At 38.8% G+C, this 12,529-nt stretch overlaps 1 protein-coding gene across 1 annotated transcript in view; it reads left to right on the forward strand.

Moving 5' to 3' along the window:
• The window catches only part of LOC111524823 (zinc finger protein 43), a 50,946-nt gene extending 44,749 nt beyond the window's left edge, over window positions 1-6,197 (forward strand). Inside the window, exon 10 of the mRNA XM_023190108.2 lies at window positions 3,015-6,197. Coding sequence (XP_023045876.2) covers window positions 3,015-5,236 — 2,222 coding nt within the window. The 3' untranslated portion in view covers window positions 5,237-6,197. The remainder of the gene's footprint in view (window positions 1-3,014) is intronic.
• Window positions 6,198-12,529: the final 6,332 nt, after the last annotated feature.

Consider the following 12,529-nt stretch of genomic DNA (forward strand, 5'->3'; position numbering starts at 1 on the left):
CTTCCCATTTCTGTATATTTTTGGTAAAAATTTAGTTCAATTATTTGTCCATTTCCAAATCAGATTATTCAACTTTATTGTTAGTTTTAACAGTTGTTTATATATTATGAATATTAATACCACATGTGATTTACAAATACTTTCACTCATTTTCTAGGAGGCATTGTCTCTCTATTGAATGTTTTCTTTGATGTACAGAAATTTTGAGGTATAGTGTAGTTAAATTTTTCTGTTCTTTTCTTTGTTGTTCATGCATTTAAGGTTGTATCTAAGAAAATGGTGCCAAGACCAGTGTCGTGTCTTTTTTCCATATTTCTTTTTAAAAGATTTGTTAGTTCCTTTTTTCTATGTGTTTTGTTTAAAATGTTTTTATATATAATTAAAGGAAATCATCCAACTTTATTTTATTAGTGTTGGTATCCACATTTCAACATCATTTTTTGAAGGTTTTTTTTTCTATTGTTTGCTCATGACAACTTTGTAGAAGATCATTTGATCATATACAGAAGGGTTCATTTTAGGGCTCTTTATTCTGTTCTTTCATCTGCTTATCTGTCTTTGTGTCAGTACCACATTGTTATTGTAGCTTTTAATATGTTTTGAAATCAGAAAGTATAATGCCTCTTTATTGTTTTCATAATCGCTTGGCTATAGTTTTTTTTTTTTTTTTTTTAAAGAGACAGAGATCTCGCTCTGTCACCCAGGCTGGAGTGCAGTGGCACGATTGTGGCTCACTGAAACATCTGCCTCCTGGGTTCTAGCAATTCTCCTGCCTCAGCCTCCCAAGTAGCTGGGATTGCAGGCACACACTGCCACGCCCAGCTAATTTTTTGTATTTTAGTAGAGACAGGGTTTCACTGTGTTGCCCGGGCTGGTCTCGAACTCCTGAGCTCAGCAGGCAATCCACCCGCCTTGGCCTCCCAAAGTGCCAGGATAACAAACATGAGCCACTGTGCCTGGCTTGGCTATAGTTTTTAATCAGATTTTTATTTATTTTTTTATTTTTTATTTTATTTTATTTTATTTTTTTTGAGATGGAGTCTCGCTCTGTCGCCCAGGCTGGAGTGCAGTGGCCGGATCTCAGCTCACTGCAAGCTCCGCCTCCCGGGTTTACGCCATTCTCCTGCGTCAGCCTCCCGAGTAGCTGGGACAACAAGCACCCGCCACCTCGCCCGGCTGGCTAGTTTTTTGTATTTTTTAGTAGAGACGGGGTTTCACCGGGTTAGGAGATGGTCTCGATCTCCTGACCTTGTGATCCGCCCGTCTCGGCCTCCCAAAGTGCTGGGATTACAGGCTTGAGCCACCGCGCCCGGCCTTAATCAGATTTTTAAATTGTGAAGAATATTTCTGTGAAAAATTGTACTATTGAATTTTATGTAGAGATTATATTGATTTAGTTCACCACTGGAGCTTGTATTGACAGCTTTGGAAAAGTTAAATTCTTTGGTCCTTGAGCAAGAATATATTGAAGAGTGTGTTTTATTTTCATTTATTTTTGGATTTGCCAATTTCGCTTTTAATTCCTAGTGTTATGCAATTTTGGTCAAAAACCGCAGTGTATAATTTTGGTCTTCTTAAATTTATTTGTCACTGTTGTTGTTTTGAGACAGGATCTTACTCTTGCCCAGGCTGGAGTACAGTGACATGATTTTGGCTCACTGTAGCCTCAACCTCCTTGGCTCAAGTCAACCTCAGCCCCTCAAGTAGCTGGGTGTACAGACATGCACTACCATCCCTGGCTAATTTTTTTTGTTTTTGTTTTGGAGGCGGAGTCTCACTCTGTCACCCAGGCTGGAGTGCAGTGGCGCGATCTCGGCTCACTGTATGCTCCGCCTCCTGGCTTCACGCCGTTCTCCTGCCTCAACCTCCTGAGTACCTGGGACTGCAGGCACCCACCACCACACTCGGCTAATTTTTTTTGTATTTTAGTAGAGACAGGGTTTCACCATGTTAGCCAGGATGGTCTCGATCTCCTGACCTCGTGATCCACCCATCTCAGCCTCCCAAAGTGCTGGGATTGCAGGCGTGAACCACCGCGCCCGGCAAACTTTTTATTATTATTTGTAGAGACAGAGTCTCACTGTGTTTCCCTGGCTGGTCTCAAACTTCTGGCCCCAAGTGATCCTCCTACTTTTGTTTCCCAAGTTTTAGGATTATAGGCATAAGCAACTGCACCCAATTTATCCTAGCAGAATACACAAGGTGCAAAGAAGAATATTGTATGTTCCCTTGCTTTTTACTGGAAAGGTTTATATGAGTCTGTTAAGTCTACTTTGTCTGTGATATGCTTTGGATGTCCATGTTTCCAAACCTCATGCTGCAATGTAATCTTCAGTGCTGGATGTGGGATCTGGAAAGAGGTATTTTTGTCATGGAGGTGAATTCCTCATGAATGACTTGGCACCATCGTCTTGGTAATAAGAAAGTTTACACTCTGTTAATTCAAGAGAGAGCTGGTTCATCAAAAGAACCTGGCTCCTTCACCGCACACCTTCTCTATCTGTTACCATGTGATATTTCCAGTTACTCTTTGCCTTCCACCATAACAGTAAGCTTCCTGAGACCCTCACCAGAAACAGATGCTGGTACACACTTCTTGTACAGTCTGCCAAATTGTGAGCAAAATAAGCCTTTTTTCTTTATAAATTATCCACTCTCAGGTGTTCCCCTATATGCAAAATAATTGGAGTTGGCAATTTACTTCTAAAGGCACTATGTTATGTTGGAGAGCAGAAAAAGCTGTGTTGGGTAAATGTAACCAATTATCTTTTCCTTCTATGTGGCTCTTTGCATTGGGCTCACCTGGGGCACTGCACACACTTATTTATAAATTTTTCGCTGATGCATTTTGATCAGTATGTTTTTGTTACATTTGTATGTCTATAAATAAATTAGGGCCTGTGGCATTTTTCTATGACATCTTGCTTATGTAACTTGTGTGATTTTATATGTTAGATAAAGTATATTTATCTCTGAGTCTAGCAAGTGGAATAATTTATTTTTATTTTTTTCAGTTATGTGTTCTCATGTTGCCCAAGACTTTTGGCCAGAGCAGCATATAAAAGATCCTTTCCAAAAAGTGACACTGAGAAGATATAAAAACTGTGGACATAAAAATGTACATTTAAAAAAAAACTGTAAAAGTGTGGATGAGTGTAAGGTGCACAGAGGAGGTTATAATGGATTTAACCAATGTTTGCCAGCTACCCAGAGCAACATCTTTCTATTTGACAAATGTGTGAAAACCTTTCATGAATTTTCAAATTCAAACAGACATAAGATAAGCCATACTGGAAAAAAACTTTTCAAATGCAAAGAATGTGACAAATCATTTTGCATGCTTTCACAGCTAACTCAACATAAAATAATTCATACCAGAGTGAATTTCTGCAAATGTGAAAAATATGGAAAAGCTTTTAATTGGCCTTCAATGATCACTAAACGTAAGAGAATTAATACTGGAGAGAAACCCTATACATGTGAAGAATGTGGCAAAGTCTTTAACTGGTCCTCACACCTTACTACACATAAAAAAATTTATACTAGATACAAACTCTACAAATGTGAAGAATGTGGCAAAGCTTTTAACAAGTCCTCAATCCTTACTACTCATAAGATAATTCGCACTGGAAAGAAGTTCTACAAATGTAAAGAATGTGCCAAAGCTTTTAACCAATCCTCAAACCTTAGTGAACATAAGAAAATTCATCCTAGGGAGAGACCTTACAAATGTGAAGAGTGTGGGAAAGCCTTTAACTGGCCCTCAACTCTTACTAAACATAAGAGAATTCATACTGGAGAGAAACCCTACACATGTGAAGAATGTGGCAAAGCCTTTAACCAGTTCTCAAACCTTACTACACATAAGAGAATCCATACTGCAGAGAAATTCTACAAATGTACAGAATGTGGTGAAGCTTTTAGCCGCTCCTCAAATCTTACTAAACATAAGAAAATTCATACTGAAAAGAAACCCTACAAATGTGAAGAATGTGGCAAAGCTTTTAAGTGGTCCTCAAAGCTTACTGAACATAAGTTAACTCATACAGGAGAGAAACCCTACAAATGTGAAGAATGTGGGAAAGCCTTTAACTGGCCCTCAACCCTTACTAAACATAACAGAATTCATACTGGAGAGAAACCCTACAAATGTGAAGTATGTGGCAAAGCCTTTAACCAGTTCTCAAACCTTACTACACATAAGAGAATTCATACTGCAGAGAAACCCTACAAATGTGAAGAATGTGGCAAAGCTTTTAGCCGGTCCTCAAACCTTACTAAACATAGGAAAATTCACATTGAAAAGAAACACTACAAATGTGAAGAATGTGGCAAAGCTTTTAAGTGGTCCTCAAAGCTTACTGAACATAAGATAACTCATAGTGGAGAGAAACCCTACAAATGTGAAGAATGTGGCAAAGCTTTTAACCATTTCTCAATCCTTACCAAACATAAGAGGATTCATACTGGAGAGAAACCCTACAAGTGTGAAGAATGTGGCAAAGCTTTTACCCAATCCTCAAACCTTACTACACATAAGAAAATTCATACTGGAGAGAAATTCTATAAATGCGAAGAATGTGGCAAAGCTTTTACCCAATCTTCAAACCTTACTACACATAAAAAAATTCATACTGGAGGAAAACCATACAAATGTGAAGAATGTGGTAAAGCTTTTAACCAGTTCTCAACTCTTACTAAACATAAGATAATTCACACTGAGGAGAAACCCTACAAATGTGAAAAATGTGGCAAAGCCTTTAAGTGGTCTTCAACCCTTACTAAACATAAGATAATTCATACTGGAGAGAAACCCTACAAATGTGAAGAATGTGGCAAAGCTTTTAAACTGTCCTCAACCCTTTCTACACATAAGATTATTCATACTGGAGAGAAACCCTACAAATGTGAAAAGTGTGGCAAAGCTTTTAACCGATCCTCAAACCTTATTGAACATAAGAAAATTCATACTGGAAAGCAACCCTACAAATGTGAAGAATGTGGCAAAGCATTTAACTATTCCTCACACCTTAATACACACAAGAGAATTCATACTAAAGAACAACCCTACAAATGTAAAGAATGTGGCAAAGCTTTCAACCAATATTCAAACCTTACTACACATAACAAAATGCATACTGGAGAGAAACTGTACAAACCTGAAGATGTGACAGTGATTTTGACAACACCTCAAACTTTAAAACATAAAATTAATTATACTGGTGAGAAATTCTAGAAATGTAAAGAATGTGACAAAGCCTTTACATGGTTATCACACTTGATTGTAGGTAAGATAATTTATATTGGAGTAAACTTCTACAAGTATGAAGAATGTGGCAGAACTTTTAATTAATGCTCATACCTTATTGCACAGGAAATAATTTTTACTTGGGAAAAGGTGTATACACAATGAATGTGGAAAAGCCATTAATATCTGCTCATATCTTACACAACATCAGAGAGTCGGTACTTAATAAAACCATTATAGATGCAACTAGTGTCAAAAGATCTTTCAGAAAATATAAGCCTTTAAAGTGAAGAACAGAATTCATTCTGAAGACAAACATTACAAATACAAAGAGGGTTGTAGTACCATTACTTGTATCACAGATCTTATTGTACACATTTTGTACTAAAGAAAACCCTGAAGCAGTTGCTTAAATATCGTTCAACATCAGAAAATTTATATTGGAAAAAAAACCTGGAAAATGTAATAAATTTGTAAAAACAGTTTTGAAAACCTACAGCTTGTAAAACATGAGGGTCTATAATACTTGGTTGATAGTACAAAGTTTGTTCAACATCAGGGAATTTATATTGCAGAGAAACCCTACAAATGTAATCAGTTTGGAAAAACGTTTTTTGAAAAACCACAGCATAGAAAACACCAGAGGGTTCATACTAAAATATATTTTTGCAGATGCCATAAATATGAAAAAAATTAATCCTAAATTTATGTAAATATCTGAGAATTCATAGTAGAAATATCTAAGGCATGGACACCTCAGACGTTACACTAAATCAGTGCTAAGTACAGAAAACAACCCAAAATAAAACTTGGTGGATAAATTGTATATAACATTACAAAAGTAGAAAATTTTCAGAGTTATAACTACGTTTAAAGTATACTTTTATCTTGAGAAAATTACTGATTTTTGAATTAGTGAATAATGACATAATTAAACTCTCAAATAACTATGCTCCTTTTTCATTCCTGCTATATTCACATGTAAAAGCATGTGACCAATTGTTGCTGCATCAAAGATATGAGAGATTCTTTTATTAGGTGGGCATTATTTAAAACTTTTTTTATGGAACAGTAAGGATATTAAAATGTAAGATGTAGCCAGGCATGGTGGCTCACGCCTGTAATCCCAGCACTTTGGGAGGCTGCGGCCAGTGGATCACCTGAGGTCAGGAGTTTGAGACCAATCTGACCAACATGGTGAAACCCTGTCTCTACTAAAAATACAAAAATTTGCCAGCCGCCTGTAACCCCAGCTAATTCAAAGGCTGAAGCAGGAGAATCCCTTGGACCTGGAAAGTGGAGGTCTCAGTGAGCCAAAATCATACCTACCATTGCACTCCAACTTGGGCAACAAAAGTCAAACTCCATCCCCCCAAAAAAAAGTAAGATTCATGAATTTTCATTCCTGCTATATTCACATGTGAAAGCATGTGATTGAAATTACATTTCAGAATGAAATTACATTTTCAGTAATTGGAGAGGCACTTTGTGGTTAACTTATAAAGGAGTGATGCAGGAGGTAGGTTTTCAGAGTAATATTCTTCTGCACTATAGTGACAAAACAAGTTTTTTATTATAGTTAAAATTGGTTAAATTAGTAGTAAATCATTTTATTATAATTTTATGTAATGAAGTATATCTTTTAACATTTTACATGTAAACATAACTTTTTAAAAAATGTGTTAAGACCATTGTGCATTCAATGAAGCATTATGCTTCTAACTTTAACCTATTCCACCTTACTCGAGGGTGCATGTAAAAGATGGTAACTATATACTATTTGGTAACATAATGGACTAACATTTCTAGTAATCTCTTTCATCAGTGGCTTTCAACTGCAAATAAGTTAAAGCATATTTTTTCTATAGGTTAAATATTCTTTTTTGTCTTATTTAAATTTACTGTTCTTAATTTCTGTGGATACATAGTATGATTTTAATTACCTTATTATTTGTGCTATTCGTAATTTTTTTGTTTGGTTGGTTGGTTTTTTTTTTTGTTTTTCTTTTTTTTGGAGACAGAGTCTTGCTCTGTCACCCAGGCTGGAGTACAGTGGCACGATCTCGGCTCACTGCAACCTCCACTTCCCCAGTTCAAGTGATTTTCCTACCTCTGCCTCCCAAATAGCTGGGATTACAGGCATCCGCCACCACACGCTAATTTTTGTATTTTAGTAGAGATGGGGTTTCACCATGTTGGCCAGGATGGTCTTGATCTTCTGGCCTCGTGATCTGCCTGCCTCGGCCTCCCAGAGTGCTGGGACCACAGGCATGAGCCACTGTGCCCAGCCAAATATGTATATATTTATGCAATATATGACATGTTTTGATACAGGCATATAATATGTATTAGTCACATCAGGATAAATAAAGTATCCATTACCTTCAGCATTTATCCTTTGTATTACAATCCAATTCTACACTTTTCATTATTTTAATGTATGATTAAATTGTTATTGACTACAGGGTCATTTTAATTATAAAAATTATATGGAGTATAAATCCATACCTTTCTGAGTCATGAATAAACATTGTTATGTATTTTTCTTTGAATATGTGGCTGCTCTGCCTGAAACACAGAGTTTTAGTTTTGGCTTACGTAGAGTTAAATATACACATACGTTACTCTAAAGATAAACCTTAGGTGTAAGAAAATTATAGAGTAAGTAACTGTTCTTGTGAGTATGAGTTTGTACCTATTTTAGGAAGAAAAAATCAATATTGAAGCAAGACAAGTAATTTTAATAAGATTACTAATTTACTAGAAAACTAAAAACCCCAAAAATGCTGAAAGGAAATCTATACTGTCTGCTTTCTATTGAATTCATTACTGTAGGATTTTATGGCTTATGGTTCAGAATCTCCCCATGCAAACTTTTTTTTTAACTTGCTTGGTACTCATGCTAAACCCATAACTTTCTTTTTTATTATTTTTTCTTTTATAGTTTATGAGGTATTCATTATAAGCTCACCACGGATTATAAGAATGATTTTTATGAAATTTAGTTGTGCACACAAAATTTTTAGGTGCAATTCCACAATTAGTGTTTTAAGTTATATTTAGTTAGGATATTCGATTTTGTTTATTTAATTGGAGACTTCTATATAAACCTACTTTAGTGTTCATTTCACTTTCTGTAATTCACATATGTAAATTTATTGAGCTAATAATAGGTAAATACTAGGGAGGCTTTATATGTTCTGAAGTTTTTTTGTTCTGTTTTGTTTTGAGACAGAGTCTCGCTCTGTCGCCCAGACTAGAGTGCAGTGGCGTGATCTTGGCTCACTGCAACCTCCACCTCCCAGGTTCAAGCGATTCTCCTGCCTCAGCCTCCTGAGTAGCTGGGACTATAGGCACACACCACCATGCCCAGTTAATTTTCCTTTTTGTATTTTTAGTACAGAAAAGGTTTCACCATGTTAGTCAGGATGGTCTCCATCTCCTGACATGTGATGTGCCCACCTCAGCCTCTCAAAGTGCTAGGATTACAGGCATGAGCCACTGCGCCTGGCCTTTTGAGGATGTTTCTATACATAAATGTAGCAAACAAGCATGACAGTGCTTGCTGTGTAACAGATTGTCCATAATAAGCCAAAAATATTTTTGCTGGAATTAGTTTGTAACTTCACTGATAGGAAATATCAGTGATGAAGAAATAATATTGATTATTCATGTGGAGAGGACATTTCTCCCGTCTTCAGTAAAAATACAAAAATTAGCTGATCGTGGTGGTAGGTGCCTCTAATCCCAGCTACTTGGGAGGGTAAAGCAGGAGAATCGCTTGAACCTGGGAGGCAGAAGTTGCAGTGAGCCGAGATCACGCCATTGCACTCCAGCCTGGGCAACAGAGTGAGACTCCGTCTCAAAACAAAAAACTGGTTTTGTAAGCATCCTCAAAGAAATCTACACCTGTTTCCCAAATACTTGCAATTCAAAATTAAATTTCACAATCTTTTCATAAGAGTGGATAGACAGCTTTTTTCTTCGAAGTGAGACCTGTACTATAAGGTCTTGATTCTAGCAGATCTGGCAGGTCTACCTACAAACCTGCATGCAGGGCTGTGTCAGTGGCTGCTAGGGCACATTGGTGGGCTGAGAAGGGCCATGGAGACATTTATGATCACCAGATGCCTTCAAAGCTGCATTATCCAAATGCTAGGCTTCACTTCCTAATGAGTTCTAGCAGACTAGTGTTTCCACCAGTCCCTGACCCATGCCTTTTGAATCTCCCTTGCCCAGGGTTCTCACAGCTGTCCACTATGTATGTCTCAGTCTTTGCTGATAGAGGCCACCTAAAATGAGAGCAGAATAGACCTCAGAAAAAGCCCCTAACAACCCTACTATAAGTATTTCAAAGAAAACCAGCTAATTCAGATTTTCTCCAAGGCTTGTCTATTGCAGCTTACTGTTTCTGAGAATGCTTTTTAAGCAGCAATAGATTTGAGAATGTTATTAGCTACTACTGTTTGTTTTCCTTCTAAGATCCTGCATTAACCAAAGCCAAAATGAAACCAAAAAGTCTTCAAGTGTATAGCTTTTGTATATATGCCTAGCTGGCTAGCAGTAAAATTTGCACATTCAATTGAATCTTGAATGATCTTCAGTGCTTACCAAGATGGCTCTTGGCATCAAACCCCAAAGGCACTTTTTTTTTTCTCTTCCGTTCTTTTTCCAAAGTCAAAACGTTGACGTTAAAATACATCAAACTACAGAGGGAAAAAAAACCTTAGGTCTTCTAAAAATAATTATTTCATTTAGAAATCTGACGTAGGGTTGGCAGAGGGTCACCAGAATTCAAAACAAGTTGAGTTTAATCCTCCAGCCCAACTGTCCACATTTAGAAGTGACAACATTCATGAACTAAGTCAATATAATTTGCGCAGATCTTACCCAACAAACACTAAACTACGAAAACAAACACTTGCATTTACACTTTTTTTCTGAGATGTAGTCTTGCTCTGTCGCCAGGCTGGAATGCAATGGCATGATCTCGGCTCACTGCATCCTCCGCCTCCCGGGTTCAAGCGATTCTCCTGCCTCAGCCTCCTGGGCAGCTGGGAGTACAGGTGCGTGCCACCACACCCAGCTAATTTTTTGTATTTTTAGTAGAGACGGGGTTTCACCATGTTGGCCAGGATGGTCTCAATTTCTTGACCTCGTGATCCACCCACCTCAGCCTCCCAAAGTGCTGAGATTACAGGTGTGAGCCTCCGTGCCTGGCCTGCATTTAAACTTTTCTAAAATGTCAAATTAGCATATTCTTTCCTCTGTGTAAAGTTTTTAAAAGTTTTAATCTGCCTTTATTAATTACCCTTTCAAAAATATTTTTAAATGCTAGGAAAAGTTAACTTTATTCTCTACTCACAAATTTCTCTTTACAGATAAATGTGGTTATATACATTGTTTAAAAACACTTTTCTACTAATGACACTTCATGTGTAGATCTACACAAATGCTGTTTTTATTCTTCTGGGAATAAAAGCTGTGCCAAGAACTAATGGAAGGATAAAAATATCTTTGCAGCTGGGTGCGGTGGCTCCCGCCGGTAATCCCAGCACTTTGGGAAGTTGAGGCTGGCGGATCACGAGGTCAAGAGATCGAGACCATCTTGGCCAACATGGTGAAACTCCGTCTCTACTAAAAATACAAAAATTAGCTGGGTGTGGTGGTGCGCACCTGTAGTCTCAGCTGCTCTGGAGGCTCAGGGAGGAGAATCGCTTGAACCCTGGAGGCTGATGTTGCAGCGAGCAGAGATCGCCTCACTGCACTCCAGCCTGGTAACAGAGTGAGACTCAGTCTCAAAATAATTTTTTTTTTTTTTTTTTTTTTTTTGCAGTTTTTCCCTACTTGCTCAGCCATTTTTTGTTTGTTTGGGGTCTGGTGTTTGTTCTTTTCCCTCCTTTTTTTTTTTTTTTTTTTTTTTTTTTGAGACAGTGCACTGGTAGAAATTGGCACTGATGGGCCAGACGTGGTGGCTAATATCTGTAACAGCACTTTGGGAGGCCAAGGCAGGCAGATAACTCCTTTGAGACCAACCTGACCAACATAGTGAAACCCTGCCTCTACTAAAAATACAAAACCTAGCTGGGTATGGTGGCATGTGCCTGTAATCCCAGTTATTTGGGAGGCTGAGGCAGGAGAATCCCTTGAACCCAGGAGGTGGAGATTGCAGTGGCCGAGATCGCGCCATTGCACTCCAGCCTTGGTGACAGAGTGAGACTCCATCTCAAAAAAAAAAAAAAAAGAAAAAAGAAACTAGCACTTATGGTTGGCTAACCTTTACTCTTCTTTGGAGCAGTGGAGAATTTTTAGCCCCCTGTTGAGGCAAATGTTGAAAAGTCTGACCTTGTTCTCAGGTGCTCCAACTTCTTATTTACAGTGGACCTGCCATGCTTGTGAAAGCCCATGGGCCAGGTCATAAGGTAGACTTTACTGCGAAGCACAGGGAGCACCTCATTCCTCACCCTTATGCTTGTGCAGAATGTGCTTGCAGGACCTGGAGAACAGGATGGTCCACACGATCCAGAAGAAGTGCTGAACAGATGCGGTGCTTTGAAGGTTAAGTCCAGGGTCAGAAACTAGAACCAGTAGGCCAAGCAGATGACACCCTCTAAAAGAAGGGCTTAGGCTAGGCTGCTGGCCACTGAGGCTGGGTTGAAATGCTGGGACACATTGGAGATGTTAAGTCCAAGAATATCCAAAAGCTCTTACTAGACGCTCCACAATGTCTGTAGAAACACATCTACTCCCAACACAAACCTCTTCGTGAGCCAGGTCAAGATCTTTTGAGCAGGCCGGGCGCGGTGGCTCAAGCCTGTAATCCCAGCACTTTGGGAGTCCGAGACGGGCGGATCACGAGGTCAGGAGATCGAGACCATCCTGGCTAACACGGTGAAACCCCGTCTCTACTAAAAAATACAAAAAACTAGCCAGGCGAGGTGGCGGGCGCCTGTAGTCTCACCTACTCTGGAGGCTGAGGCAGGAGAATGGCGTAAACCCGGGAGGCGGAGCTTGCAGTGAGCTGAGATCTGGCCACTGCACTCCAGCCTGGGCGACAGAGCAAGACTCCGTCTCAAAAAAAAAAAAAAAAAAACTTTTGAGCAGCAGATACTGCCTTTTCACAACAGGCTATGGATGCTCCAGCAAAAGGTGTTGACTATGCCAGCGTGGTTGTTCTCAGTTCCGGAGTGACCCCATGTTTCCTGCGCTCCTGAGGCCAGCAGCTCAAGCAGCAGCAGGTGAGACCAGCTCAGGCCTGGCACCTGAGGTCTGCCTGCGGTG

Source organism: Piliocolobus tephrosceles, chromosome 21 (assembly GCF_002776525.5).
Source record: "Piliocolobus tephrosceles isolate RC106 chromosome 21, ASM277652v3, whole genome shotgun sequence".
Classification (NCBI taxonomy): Eukaryota; Metazoa; Chordata; class Mammalia; order Primates; family Cercopithecidae; genus Piliocolobus; species Piliocolobus tephrosceles.